Source organism: Haliaeetus leucocephalus, unplaced genomic scaffold (assembly GCF_000737465.1).
Source record: "Haliaeetus leucocephalus isolate CR32 unplaced genomic scaffold, Haliaeetus_leucocephalus-4.0 Scaffold195, whole genome shotgun sequence".
Taxonomy (NCBI): domain Eukaryota; kingdom Metazoa; phylum Chordata; class Aves; order Accipitriformes; family Accipitridae; genus Haliaeetus; species Haliaeetus leucocephalus.
The window spans coordinates 8,885,676-8,901,563 of NW_010972631.1; the positions used below are offsets into that span (position 1 = coordinate 8,885,676).

Genomic DNA, 15,888 nt, shown 5'->3' on the forward strand with positions numbered 1-15,888 from the left:
TCTTATCCCTTAACAACTTATTCATCTTTTCCCCTGTAGAAAGCTACGTCATTCAAGGAAGTAACATTAGCTCCTCTAGTTCAATTTTTTTAAATTGAATCACTATAGTTTCAAATATAACATGCTGCTCTGAGATGTTATTAGGACACTAAGAAAGAAAAACAGTCTTTCAGAATCAGAAGCATCTATCTTTTTTCCTTCAAGCAAGACGCAGTTTCATGATTCATTTAAGTCAGCTTAAGACAGTGCTGCCACCAGTAGGAGCAATTAGCAGTCCAAAACCCCTTTTATATGTTTTTGCCCCTCCTCAAACAAGTTTTGACGTTCCAGCAACTGTACAGTAAATCAGATCAACACGCTCATCCACCTGGAAAGGGAGAAAAAGAATCCAGTAGGGGCTATTAGAGAAGGCAGGACCACATAGCCAGGGAAGAAACTGGGACCATTCCCTTCAGTGACATGACACGGGCTTAGGTCAGGTTAAGCTACTGGTGGGACTCCATGTTCAGAAATAATTTGAAATTGTACTGCCACTTCCTGTAAATTATTTTTTTCCTCAACTTCAAGAGTTTCAACTCTAGAAAGACTGAGAGAAGCAGATCTGCTCACTGTGTACTGTATTTATGCATTCACTATTAACATAATTCTTAAGGAATAATATCAGAAAATATTAGGAGAATAATGTTACAAGCATGCTATGAAAAGTTAGCAGCAGAAGTCAAGACCTGTTTCTCTAAATTCCAAAATTAACATTCTTATTAAGATGATCCTAAAAGCTCATGAATGTCAAAGAGTAAAGTGAGCATTCAAGATTTGAAAGCAAGAGACTCCCAAACACTCCACTTCTTACCCCTTCATGAAAAGGAAAAAGTTGGTGTTCTTGAATAGACAGTAGAGCCACTTCCTACCCCAAAAATATCTTCGATCTCCCAACACCTACCCCATCTAGTACACGGCAGCAAATATATCCGTAGAAGAACAAAGTTAAAAATCTGAACTCAAAAGAGTTAACCTTCTGATGCCAGTTTAAATAAACTAAACAAATTACATGGGCACAAACAAAGTAGCCAAACCCCTTTTTCTCCTACCAGATTGCACAAGCTGGATACCCCAAAGACATGCAATGCCCACTGAACCTGCTCAACGAGTCTAAAAAATGAAACAAGCAAACAAAACAACATAATTATTTTTCTAAAGTCTACAGTTTGTCAAAGGCTTTTATTTTGAGAAAACTGTAATGAGCATTGCAGAAAACTTGGTATCCAAAATAGTTTGAAATAAGTTGCATGTCGGAATGTATTCAGGAAAGGTAGGAAACAAATTGCTGAAGGTTAGGCATGCAAAAATACTACGAGATGAAAATTGAGAAGGGCAGAACAGTATGATGGGGAAAAGGGAAAAAGTCCATAGAAGAAGCACTAACCACAGTAATAGGATTGAAGTGCAGAGATGATCATCAAGGCGATAGTATGATTTACTGTATACGTACACTGAGGAGCCTCAATCTTTCCATAGGGATGGGTAACTGAAACCTTGTGTTCCCCTTATGAGACTCACCTCCCACCACTGCTGCCTCTAAGCTGGGATCTGTAAAACCCACTGAAGAAGAATCCAAGTTCTCCTTGGGGAGTTGGAAGCTGAGGGGTCTCTGCTGCTCTGGATGCCTGCAGACTCACCTTTCTACCATCTCCTTCCTCCTTTCAGAGCTGACGTACAGAAAGGGATTTGGCATTCTGGGGGTGATTAGGGCCCTTTCCCCAGCAAATATCAGGGGTGGGTCCCTCTGTCTTCTGCAGTTGTCCAAGTCCTTCTCTTTGTAACTCACACAAGCTGGCATCTGGGAAATCCTGCCCCTCCTCATAATAAAGAAATACCAAGAATAATGTCTTGAAAATGAGACTATACTTTTACAATATAAGGATTTTTTTTAAAAATCAAGTTTAAGGAGTTCTGTTTTCCCCTTTTCCTCTGCACTGTCCTCCCAGGCACTCACTCTTGCCCCTCTGCTGCAGTACATTGCCACCTTTCTCAATTACACCAATGCACTACTTGCAGAGCAATTCTGCAAATTGGACCGATTCAGCAGCTCAACTTACAGCAGGCCGCTACAGCGGCTCAGCCAGCACAACCGATAGGGGAGTGCACTGCAGCGGCACGAAGCAGCCAGCAGCAACAAAGGCAGAAACTCTGCAAACTAGCATTGCCAGGCAAGCTCTGTATCTCTACATGAGAGCTTAGGGAAATTAGAATTGACATACCTGACGTCTGTCATAACTCTGTATCCTACGGGCGGGGATGCCAACCGAGATGAAGGCAGAAGTTCAAACAGAGGTTTTGTTTCAGAACATACTAATCTCTGGGCTCTCTCACTCAGCAGATCATACTGACATAATGGCCTCTCCTGTTCAAGAGATGTCTTCCTAACACAGGAGTTGGAACTTTTACAGACATTTCTCTCAGGACTCAGTCCCATATTACAGTTAAACCAACCCAAAAGCTAGTTAGTAACAGAAGTAGGGATCCCACTCCTCCAGTGTATTTCATACTCCTCCTGCACCAGCACTGACAGAATGTCTGATCCTGATGTGTGCCAGAGAGAGAAAACTGGCAAAACCAGAATCATATTCTGTGGGTTTTCTTATTTTTCTGCTGGCTTACCGTCTTGAGCTGACCAACCATAAGGTAGAAGAGCATTACTGGAGGCACACAGAAAGCACTAGAAGCAGGACCACCTTGCTCAGGCAGCTGCTATCCAAAAGATCTCCCTACCTGTAACATCTACACCCTTGGCCCAGTGTTCCTGCCAGCCTAATCCCACTCTCCGACTACACTGCTGCCAAAAGCAAGCCTGTCTTACTGACCACAGAAGTGCATGACTGCAAGAGCAAACAAAACAGGAGAAGACCATGCATGTCACACCTTTTGGCAGATACATGCAGTTGTACTCGCTCAAGCCAATTACAAATCCATAGATGAGAATGCTGTTTCACAACAGGTTCAAAATTCAGGTGATTTGGAATTTGTACCCAATATCTGAGAAGTCTAGAATATGCAACGAGTACCCATCAACATTTGACAAAATTTAAGGTTATTTTTTCAACCAATATGGGGGGGATGCAAGAAAAAAACCCAAACTACCTAAGTTTTTGTAAAACATACCTCCAGGACAACTACAATTACCAACTGTTAGCTATACAACTATGAATAATGATTGAAGAAATAAGCACCTGTACCATCATCTTTACACATCAGAATACATACCTAAAACAGGTAGCTTCAGGATCTGATTTAGTTTCTTAAGGTGAAGGCTAGTCTTCTAGGAATTAACATGGCGGGGAGAGGTGGTAATTCTCTAGGCTTCAGAGTAGAAACCCAATTTACAATGGCTCTAGATGACTCCTAGATAAGCTTCCCTGCGCAGCTAAAAGTCTCCTAATACAGACATTGTACTCAGATATCTGCAGACAAGCAGTACAACCTCCCCATGTCTTCAGTTCCACTCACATAGCTAAGGCAGAGTATACTTCAAAAGCCTTAATTTATCAGCTAAATGAAAGGAAGCAGTGCTTAATTTTCCACTTACTTTTTCAAATCCTATTCTCAACAAATACAAGGTTTTTATTTTAGAAAATAAGATTCTGAAGTACCATCATATGGTACTTCAAATTGTTATTGCTCTTTGGGACCAGACCATGTCACTGGTCTCTCAGACACATAAGAAGGGTTAATGGGATATTTGATGATACTAACTTTTAACTTCTGAAGCAATGCCAACTTAAAATACGGCTTCCCCACTGCTCATTCACCGTCTTACACACTCTTGCCTCAAAGCAAGCAGGACGTGTGTGTGTGCATCCACTGTTGAACTGGAATCAGAAACTGATCCACTTTTAAAAAATAAAAATAAAACCAAAAGAAAAATATTCGCATTATTTTTCCTAGACAGACTATTCCCTTGAGTTTACAGCCCAGCCCTCCAAATCTTAAACCTGTATTACTGCTATTTGTATGATTGTAAAACCATAAGCTGAAGAACAGAGCTCATCTTGCAACTGTTAAGACAAATTTGACAGCTTGCTTCTCCCTTCGTAAAGACTGTATTACGTAAAGATCACAGTACAATACTTCAGAAGATAAGCTACATGTCAGGAGGCAATTCACACCACTTATCTCCAGAAAGCTATGTCATACAGAAACATAGTTTGAAAGTACAAGTATGACTGGGTGGTATGAATTAAAAAGAAAACCAAACAGGTGAGCCTGAATGTTCCTTGTCCATTAAGAGTTTGTTATTTGATAATATGCTAACAACACAAAACATTAGCAGAGGCTACTTCTTTATTTAAGGACAAAACCTTTTCATTCCTCATGTAGCCAGGAGAAAGAAAAGTGATCCTACTATAAGGGTACTCTTCAAATTTTAATTTCCTGTTAACAAATTATAAAACTAATGTAGACAACTCACTGGATCCAGAAAAAAATGAAACTTTTCATATAGTGCATTATTTCTCATGAAATTACTGTGTAATCATATTAAGATTAATTAAAATTCATACTCTGATTGAGCGTATTTTCTTTTATGCTACACTACGCAACCACACATGGAAGCATAAAATGTCAATGCTGCTCAGACATTATCAGTAAGTATCTGCACATGGAAAAACATAAATCTATGGAACAGAAGAATACCATAAGACTAAATTTCCAGTAGTCTCTGAAGCTTAAATTCCTTTTACTTCCAGTGGGACTTAGGTTCACAAGCAAGTTAGTGCTACTGAAATCTTACCAATAACCTAATTTCAGATATCATACGGCTCCAAAAATGTGTTTTATGTTAGAATCTGCTAAAGTCTCTTCTGTGGAAGGTATTTAATATTCTTCTTCCATCTGTTAACCAGTATTTCTAAAGCAAAAACACTTTAAAAAGTGTGGTAGACTTACATTACTAATGTAAATTCTTCATATGCTTTTGCAAGAATCTTTTAACCGAAAATAAAGTCGAATAACAGATTAAACTAGACACACTGAGCACGAATGTAAACCTGCAGCTATAATAAACAGCTACTGTCAATACTTTATTTTACTTGCACCATTCATAGTCTACTTGAATTAACAACAAATTCACACTTAGATAGAATAACCATCACCAAGTTCTGTTTCTGAAACCCACAATGAAACAGCAGATATTCTACTTCATAAAGAAAACTGCTACAAAAAAATAAAGACAAAGCACATACATAGAGACATTAATATTGAAAATTGTCTAAATCCAGCTTTGGCCAATTGTGTACATGTATATTACTGACAAAATAACGAATGATTAGTGACAAAGTAAGAATTTAACATTGGGATTATAAGAATGCAGAGAGAGAGGGAAGATGTAGACTAAAGCTGTTTTCAAAGCAGATCTTGCAGCAATGTGCGCGCAATGCTAAATTACAAATCATCAGCTAAGTTTCTTTAGCTCATTGGGTTTGCCATTTCACAGGTGAAAAAGCAACACACAGCTCCAGAGAAATGAAAACCTCATCTTCTCACAGTTGAGGGTTACCAGGAAACTTCTCTTGCTACCCACAAGAAAGGTGTAACTATTCCAAGTTAGATGTCATGATTCATCATCAGGTGGTGGAACACTGTGATTTAAACTGAGCACTACAAAGTACTGTGGCACTTTCAATAACCAGTTGTTTGAATTCAGAAATGCTCAATATATTTACATCTCTCTTTAGGATGCTGACACATACAAAACACACATGTAAATGTGGAGGGTAAGCATCCACAGTCTACAAAAGAAAAATGAGTAAGAGACAACTTGCTCTTACAGTAACATCTTTGAAGAACAGCATTGTAAATAACATTCATAATCATCAGGAGGCAGTGGCAGGAGGTTGAGTAGGAAGTGTTGTAAGTATCCCAAACTTCTGTTACAAACAGTGCTAAAATTGCCACTGGTGTCCTCCAACCTCCTACCCACACAAACTTTTAAACATCAGGAAAATACAGGTCAAAATCACATTACCTGGACATCATATATTCTAACTGCCCATCTAGAGCTGATAACATCACCACTACAAAAAACAAGCATGCAATGCTCTTAAGTGCATATGAAAATGTTTCGAGAGAACATTGTCATCTGTTCTACATCCGAAACTGATTTTCATTTCAGTTCCCTGGAACAAGCTTGTCGACAAAGTATTAAAAGGTTATTCTTATTAATGATTATTATAAGTAGGTAGTATAGGCCTTTCAGTAATGAACTGATAAATTAACTAGCTGTCTGTTGTGCAAACAGAGAAGAGTCCTTATGCTAAAGGACTCACAGAAATAAGAGACAACATGTGAATGGAAATATAAATAGGGAAGCACAGTAACACAGACACAGTATTTGTCAGTGTGGCAGAAAATTATTTCAGGAAATAGCTTGTGTCCAAAGATACTGGCCAAACAGAAAAAAAAACCCCACAAAATCTTTTCCCCATCTCCAGCACAGAAAGTAATATTAAACTATCATACGTGTCCAGAAATCCCAGATTCTGGTCTCATCACAGAGAAACCCTGTATCTCTAATAGTTCTCAAGCGTATGTGACAATATTTTTGCAAAAAATACAAACATATTGAGTATCTATTTTGCAGATTTTTCAAAGAGGAAAATCAGTATGGAGAGACGAGTATCCTGCTTTGAAAATTGATTAAGTGGGAAATACAGCCTGACAGTACTACTAAGCTGCTGGTAGGAGTCAGGCAGTAAAACACAGGAAGGATGGAGACCTTGCTTTTCCAAACTATGACTGCTGCTACACTCTGGCTATTACAGCTCAGGATGCAATTGCCCTTCTGCCACAACACCCTGCTGGTTCATGGTTAACCTGTTGTCTGCCAGGATGCCCAGGTGGTGGTTTTTTTTCAAAGGTGCTTTCTAGCCAGCTGATACCCAGCCTGCACTGACATATAGGGTTATTCAACCCCATCTGAAGGACTTTGCATTTGCCCTTAACTTGATGAGATTCCTATGAGCTCATTTCTCCAGTTTGGCTAGATCCCTCCAAAGAGCAGCTCCGTTCTCCAGGGTATCTAACCATTCCTGGCAATCTGTTATCATTCAAAAACTTGCTGAAAAGGCACTCTGTCTAGGTTGTTAATCAAAACACTAAACTGATGACTCAGTATCTATCCATCAGGGATGCCATCAGTCATCACCTGCAAGTTGGACTTTGCACCACTGACAACTCTTTGAGCCCAATCATCCAACCAGTTTTCCTCTCAACTCATTCTCCACTTCTGCAGTCCACATCTCACTCAAGCTTATGTTACATTTCCCTTTGTATTTATAAAAGGGCAGCACTATGGAGCCCAAATTTAACTGCAGCTTTTATGAGCTAAGATGACAAAACAGCCTGAAGCCTCACTATCTCAGACCATCATTCTCACAGGTCCCAAACAACTGCATTTCTTTTATTCATTTTGTCACACAATACTCACATATCAATCGCTGTTTGGGAAAAAATTCCCATCCCACTAGTTCAAAAAGGAGAATTATGTGAAGCCTTATCTGAATGTAACAACAGATTAAATTAAACCAACAGAGCTACCTGGAACAAGTTGGGTTTTAAGGAAGTGCCATAGAGTTGTAAGAAAATGTAATGAGATAGCTGTATTAGATAAGGATACTACTTAACTATACCACATACTTCTGCAACTTACAGCTAGAGTGCAACTTTCAGAAGAAGCTAACCACCAGACTCACCACGGACATAGGAACAACCTTTCTTGAACTAGATGAGAAGCAGGGAGCCACACATACAGACAAGTCTCATGTATTAGAATGAGGTGTCTGCTCTGTGTAATTCTCCTCCACTTAGAATAACAACAGTTATCTAAAAGTAAAGAAAATAAAGAGTCTGCTTTAAAGGGTCAGTTAGGAGAATAACATGGTTATAACAGTGAGTCCGTTAGAGGACCCTTCAGGTAAATTTGACCTTGAGTGAAATACTATGAGAAATTTTGGCTGAGTCCACACTACTGATTGGTTTAGATCACCAGAGTCATTTTGAGGCACTTTCCCCAATGATCCTGGCTTGCTGCATGCTGGTCCATTTCACTGAGAGCTTTCCGTGTATATAGCCTAGATGTCTCCTGGAGAAAGCTAAACCACAGGCTCTGACCTACATGTCACAAAATGCACTTCAGCCCCCAGGGGACAAAAAGGTCTGAACCAATTACTGGTATGAACAACTTCAAAATACACTCACGATGCAAAACATCTGGTCCAGAGGACGAGATTAAATCTAGTCTGAAGTAACCCTGGAACCACATAGATATAGGGATGTCAACACTGCTTCTAGTAATTCATTCCTAAAGTACCAAATTAATTGTTAATGTAAACACATTCATAAGTGCTTCTGGCAAAAGTGTCACTACAGATACAAACCCAAGATGCCATAGCTGGCAGATTTCTTCAGATAGTTATAAAACCATGAAGAGATAACAATGATTTTAACTGGCTATTGGGATATGTGGACTCTACAGAAAGGGGGGGGGGAATGTGCCACAAATTCAAATGACGAAACTGACTTAGTTCATATTTAATGAAAGAGACAAAAGACTGACATCTAAAAATACATAAGGGTGAACACTCAGACCGATAAGATTAATTCAAAGCATAGGACAGAGCTGTTAAGAAAAACAACTAAAAACTGAACAGAAGGAAATTTAGGCTGGAAATTATGCTGTCTCCAATAATCAGAAGAGTGAGAATCTGGACTCACTCTCCAGCCAAACAGTTTGGATAAAAATCTGCAAAGTTTTAAGAAGGAGCTTGATCAGCTTGATGTGGTTACTTGCAATAGCCGACATTTTATTTTAAACAATTCAGAAGGTCGTTATGCTTCTAACACCATGAGACAGGCATGCTAAGTTAGGTAGGCTTGAATGCACACAATCCTAAACAAACCCGGAATACAATCAATTCTACACCTGACTTTTGGTGAGAGAAACCACGCTAAACACAGTGGTAGCTCAAAAATAGGAGGCTAACAATGAAACTAAAGATTTCCTGTTCTGCTGATTCAATCCATCATCCAAGAGCTCCTCCAGTAATGTAAATATTACATCCTGTCTCCAATAAATACAAAGACAGTTCCCTAGAAAAATACTAGAACTTACCCAAGTTGACAGAAATTATTTCCATAGTCACATACACACTCTTTCAAATTATTCTGGAAGCTCCCTCTCCTTCCCAACATTGTTTTCTAAGGGAACGTGTCCAGAGTTAAAGGTTCAGCTTGAAACCAGAGAGGTAGTATCTGCTCATGTCACTTTCCACATTATGTCAGCTTTCCACCTCTCTGAACTTGCCCTGTGAATTCACTGCTTTTTAAACAGTAAGCTAAAAAGAAACATGCCAAGTAGAGCACTGCTAATTATACTGCTGTGCTTTGCTTTTCAACTGCCTTTCTGAGGACTTGTTTGAATTGTAAGGTTAAGACAACCCAAAGACTTTCTTCTCTTCAGGCTCTTCTCTGTTAGAGTTAACATGCTGCCATAGTCTACACGCTCCTTCCTCACCAATTTCAGAGATTAAAAAAGGCTACAGTTCAACAGACTGTGCTTTTTTGTTGAAGTAATTAGAATATTCTCAGCATTTTCCCAGACCTCTTAAGCCTTCCTTAATCCTCCTCTTCCGATAAAGAGTGAAATTACAATTTTCCCTAAAAAGAGGACATAGACAGTTTGTTGCATATTCTTTGACCGCAAACAGTAGCAAGTGTAATGGGTAATCACTTCTGTCAGTACCAGCTTCAGGTCAAATTCAGAGAAAAGCTAGCTTTTATAAAATATAGATGAAAACTAACAGTAACATGGCAAAGATAGAGGCTAGCTAGCCAAGATATGTTTTATAACAGTATTTTATGCCTCTCTCTGCTGAGCTCCTTCCCAATCCTACCTTTTTTTTTTAATATCGCTCTTCCCCCATATATGCACCTCAGAGGGTTAATGCAAGGTGGAGGAACTATGTGCATCCCAAAGCAATGAAATTTTCCTGTTACTTTACCTTCATCAACTCACCCTGTCAAAAAAAACCCACAACCAACCAAAAAAAACCAGCCCTACCAAAACCAATAACTGCCCCCACCTGCCTTGAATGATGACAAGGTTAAAAAAAAAATGTGTTTTCCTATTACTAAAATGTTTCCAAGGAAAGTTATTCTACAATGTTTTGGAAAAATGAGCTATTATAAATCAACAATGATATATATCGTTCCCTGTCTGTGAACACTGACACAGCCTCAACCAGATTTATCTAAAACAAACATCACAGGAACTGCAACACTGACATGTATTTTTATGGTAGTCTGTTAGAAGATTGACAGAAGGGCAATGTACCACAACATGATGACAAATAATCTTTCATAACTTGAAAATAAGCTACAAAGGATTATTTCCTACATAGCCATGGGAAAGGAGGACCTTAGAACATAATCTGGGGACAATCAGGTAATATCAAACGACAGGAATGTGAAAAAGCCTTCTACAGAGACCAGGTGGATTAAGAAGAGGTCAGGAGAGTCTAATGAGGCAGTATGGAGTCTTCTGTAACTGTGGAGGCACAGCACAGTGTGAAGAGGAGAGAAGCTGGTAAAGTTCTCCAGTGACAAACTGATAAATGAATAAGTTAATTGGGGCAGCAACATTTTTAAGATTCAAGAAAAACACCTATCGTATTTCAAACAAAAGGGATTACAGAAATTAAGATATGAAAGGGTAAAGGCTTGGGTAAGAATATAATCTACCCTCCAAATCGACAGAGCTTCCCCTCCTCACCAATTAGACAAAAAATGTTTTATTACAACTTAAGTTTTAGGCCAAATTATTTGAGTATTTAATTTTAATTCCTAGAAAATATATGCCTTTCCAATAATGAATAAAAAAATTTTCAAATCACTATAGAAATAGTCAACAATACATGAAGCAACGCTACATGACGGTACCCATTAAAGTCTTTCAAACATCAGCCATCCATCATAGTTAAGTTTGAAAGAATGCACTACCTACCCTCTTTGAAACAAATCCACATTGAAGAATTTGTGGAGCTCCACGGAGAATTCTACCATAGCCTGAACTTCACTCATGTTTATGAGGATGAAGAAGTCAAAACTTGTCAGCACCTTAGTTACTGAAAACAAACAGAAAACAAACTTTTTAGAACACAAGCTGGGGATAATGTCTATCTGGTCCTTAAAAAGGACAACGCTATACACAATTTTGTGCAGCTTCCTTAAATATACAGGCCCTGAGGTAAACAAGAATATAGGATGTACCAAATCTGGCCCACAATAACTTCTATCTTTGTTGTGAAGGAATCAAATGTTATCAGAGAAGTATCACAACACACCATCAGCATAATACAATCCTGGCACTTACTGATACCTATGTACTGCAGCTCTGCTCTGGCACTTGGCTGGAGAGGGAAAAATACTGCCGACAAGGAGAAAAAGAGCATAGTCTGCTTCCAGCTCTTGTTGAAGCAGAATGACTGTGCAGGCAGCAGTGCCTCAACTCTGACATGAGGACAGGGACAGCTGAATTACAGTGTGGCCAAACAGTGCAGAAAAAGTGCCAGACCAGGTCATGTAGGGCTTTAGATGGAGAGATCCTAGAGGGAAGGCAGGAGTTAAGGAGGGCAACACGCCCATTTTTAGTCAGTCTTTGTTAGCACTAAAGTGTTAATTCTCAATGCCTTCTTCACAGTCACAGACTGGCACCTTCCCGCTAATTTACAACTGCCTGCTGATACTTATATTAAAATCCTACAGACTTGTATCAGGTTTATGCGGCAAATGCCAGAGCAGGGGGATGCCCGGAGGAGGGGGAAGCCCACGCTGGAGCAGGCTCCTGGCAGGACCTGCGGCCCCGTGGAGAGAGGAGCCCAGGCTGGAGCAGGTTTGCTGGGAGGACTTGTGACCCCGCAGGGGACCCACGCTGGAGCAGTCTGTGCCTGAAGGACTGCAGCCCGGGGAAGGGACCCACGCTGGAGAAGTTCGTGGAGGACTGTCTGCCATGGGAGGGACCCCACAGTGGAGCAGGGGAAGAGCGTGAGGAGTCCTGCCCCTGAAGAGGATGAAGCGGCAGAGACAACGTGTGATGAACTGATCCCAACCCCCATTCCCCATTCCCCTGCGCTGCTGGAGGGGAGGAGGGAGAGAGAACCAGGAGTGAAGTTGAGCCTGGGAAGAAGGGAAGGGTGGAGGGAAGGTGTTTTGAGATTTGGTTTTATTTCTCATTACCCTACTCTGGTTTGATTGGCAATAAATTAAGTTAATTTTCCTCAAGTTGAGTCTGTTTTGCCTGTGATGGTAATTGGTTGAGTGATCTCTCCCTGTCCTTATCTCGACTCATGACCCTTTTGTTGTATTTTCTCTCCCCTGTCCAGTTGAGGAGGGGGAGTGATAGAGTGGCTGCGTGGTGCTTAGTTGCTGGCTGGGGTTAAACCACAACAGGACTTCATCAAGTTCTGCTGTTTTTCCTCCAACAATATCAACCAGATTAATAAAATAGACAACACTTCTGCAAACATTTGTCTTCAAACTTCCCAGTTCCTGCAAGCACTGTCTGGTTTGAGGAAAAAGCAAACCAAAATACCTATCCTTCGTGCACATTAGTCCATCTTCTGGGTTTAATGCAGAAGCAGTAAACATAAAAAAGCTAGCCTGGCTGGAGCTTGAATGGATCATGGGGGTTCTTTGTTTCCAAAATTTTGAACATGCATTTGGGTGTTTGTGAAGCAGCAGGCAGTACTACCAAGACTGAAACAGAGTAGCTGGCAAAAAAAGTCATCACCACAGCAGATATCACTCACCTGAAAGCAAAGGTGCCTTTAGGGACTACCTCTAGCCTACTAAGTATATTATCTTGGCATATGACTCAAGATAAGATTTACCTTTCTGTACTCACTCTAGAGGAGCTGGAAGGCTTCAAGCACCATAGCACAGGTCTAGATTTTTAACTATAAACAAGTTAATTCTGACCTTGGTTTAACAGCCAATACAAGGACTCTGCAAGCACTTTACAAAAACACAGAAGCAGTATGTTAGTGAAGTAACAGGGGACAGGGTAAGAGGAATTTTGCTTCTGAAGCTGAGTTATGACAATATGAAGAATTCAGATCAAGGGCCCTTACTGTAAGATCAAAACTACAGCATCTAGATGATGCTATTAACCCAGCTTGTCTAAAAATCCTGTCATCATTCAAATTTCAATCAAGGGACTTCAACAGATTAATTGAATGATGCCACAAGTTTTGCTACAGTATGCAGCGTTAGGACTGTCACTGATAACCTACAGGCTTTGCAACAGCTCCCTCTTCCACTGCTTCGTCTATAGGATTGTGTAGGGATGTCCACAGTGGTCTTTTAAGCTAGAATCAAGTAGTTCTGCACTCTAATTCTCTGGGGTTGCCATACTGCATTATCACATGTGCACCACCTACCAAAATGCAAGCGTATCTTCTGCAAATGGAACCTAACCTGCCGCTGAGCAGAGATCCAAGACCTGTCATGACACTTGGTCACTGGGCAACAAACCTTGTGGGCTGTGCATAAAACCTGTGACGAAACTGTCCAATGCCTCAGAAAGGAGCCCACTTTAAAACACTCAGGCAAAAAGCAAAAGGACTTAGACAAAGGATGCCACGGGGCAGTCTCCTCCAGCCTGCATTTTGATGAAACTACATTTTCAAGGGAGGAAGACATCACACCCCTCTGACTCCACAGCACTACAAGCGGCACTGTCTACATCCCTGAACAGTTTGCCTCCACTAAGAGAAGGGAAAACTCTTCCTGCAGGAGTTGTTGGGCCAAGCAGTCACTTCCAAATGCTTCAGGATCCCTCAAGTCCCCAGTAGGAAAACTCAGAACAATCCAGAACTAGCCCAGTTAGACAAGTTCAAAGGTCCATTTTATGAATGAGTTAATGCAACAAAAAAAGCTAGGAGAGCCACATCTTGCATTACTGCCAAAAGGGCTGTCCAGTGAACTTGTGGTATTTCTATTGTGTCTAACAGGGCTCTAGCTGGGGCCACTCCCTCCCTCCTTTGTCGAGCTGACTTAGTATCCCAAGCCAGCCCACTAATAATTGCCTAGGCAGGCCATCCCTGCAGAGCGAACACAGGGCCCAGCAAACACGGGCCTGCACAACACAGCACCATGTGTTTTAATCCAGTTAACACAGTCCTTGCTCAGCCACCAACAGTATTTGGAAAAGTGGCACCCATGCCTTGCTTCAGTATCAACTGCAAAACTAGTAAGAAATATTGAGCTACAGTTCACAAAAAGGTGCATCCAGAAAGCAATGCTGCATGCCACCGCAGGTAGCCGGGACTGCGGTCTGTCAGCGGACCGCTGAGGATGGCTTTTTCTTTGCCAGGCATCAGCTTGTTCCACGTGCACCTTAACCTGGGTGAAGGGGAGCATTCACTGCCCTGGGCTGACATAAACCAAATCACTACTTTTCTGTCAAAGTCCTTCACATCAGTGCAAAGGAAAACAGTGTTCTTTGAACTATATAATAGAAAGTGTTATGCAGTGATTAAATTTTTAAAGGAGAAACTCAAACTTGGACAATGTCTTTAATTTTTGTATGCTAATCATATAAAAGCCAACAAAAAAAGTTAAACTCATGTAGAAGTATTTATTTCTAGAGATTCCATTTAAATTTACAGCTAAACTTCACTAACTTCAATGACAATAAACGTTCACAACTTATTTCAATACTTAGTGAGTTTATTGTTGTATTTTAAAGTATATAATTAGCATTCAGAAACCGAGCTACTGAACTGCACGTTTGCTCTGTCTGCCTGTAAGAAGCAGAAGAATCCTTCAGCAGGAGCTCTCTACATATGAGCAACAGAGGTTAATGCAGCATATAAACATGTATCAGAAGATCTAATAATAAATGAGAATACCCCAATACACAGGTTAGAACAGAAGGTTTTGTAACTTTTGGTAATTACTTAACACTTATAATCAAAACAGCACTTCCATATTCAAAAATACTTAAGCACCGAGACTGAACATCTCCAATAGTTAAAATGTCAGTTAAAGCCACTTGATCCTATACTGAGGTCCAAAACTTTACCTTTCTTCACATTTCTGGGGATTTATCTATTTTCTTAAGTTAGCAAGTCTCCTACATATCCTAGCCAGTTGATGCTGTCCCCACACTAGCTCACCACGTCTTCAGTTATCCAAACCAAGCTTTTCTGAGGCCACAATACAAAATGGATCACAGGATATGAGATTTTAAAAGACCATCAGAAGGAAAAAATGTTTCTCGATTCTGTTTTTTTCTAAATTGATCATTTTAGTGATACTTTACAGCTGCTGCATCAGAGTACCTGAGAGTGCAATGAAAAGACAGATGGGGGTGTACAGAAACCTCGTAAACCAGCTTTGTTCTCAGAGAAATGCTTGTGTAACAGTGCCATTAAGCTAGCTAATTGTATTGGGAACTGCACGACAATGCTAAGAAACAAAACCGCAGTACATTCAAAGAATGTCTTACCTCCACTGGTAAATACTCCATTTTAGTATGTTAATTAACCAGTCTTCCAGTTCTTCGCTATTGCTGTCAAAAACATACTGCTTGAACTAAAAAACAAACAAACAAAAATGTTTTACTAAGAGCAGTATCCCTAGAACTTTTCAGTACTCATGGTCTTCATTCTCTTTTCCTGCATCTGAATAACAGCCCCCATCCTGTCCTCTCCAACAATCATACATGTACTGCCTACCAGCATTCTCCAATCTGCCCTTGGTTCCTGCACTGCAGTTTTCAGCTTTCTGCAAGTGTAGCAGTCTGATACCTATTTTTCCAAAATAAAGTAAAAAAAT

The 15,888-nt window shown here is 40.2% G+C and overlaps 1 protein-coding gene across 5 annotated transcripts in view; it reads right to left on the reverse strand.

Annotated features, from left to right (window-relative positions):
• Window positions 1–15,641, reverse strand: part of FAM135A (family with sequence similarity 135, member A) — a 70,335-nt gene extending 54,694 nt beyond the window's left edge. For 4 of the 5 annotated variants that reach the window (XR_774246.1, XR_774245.1, XM_010565790.1 and 1 more), the window contains exons 1-2: window positions 15,560–15,641; window positions 11,054–11,174 (exon numbers count right to left, since the gene is read on the reverse strand). Coding sequence is in view for 3 of the 5 variants with exons in the window: in XM_010565790.1 (XP_010564092.1) it covers window positions 11,054–11,130 (77 nt within the window). In the remaining 2 variants the exon portion in view is untranslated. Of the gene's footprint in view, window positions 1–11,053; window positions 11,175–15,559 lie in introns of those variants that run through there. The other variant, XM_010565791.1, reaches the window with a different exon arrangement.
• Between the last annotated feature and the right edge of the window lie 247 nt (window positions 15,642–15,888).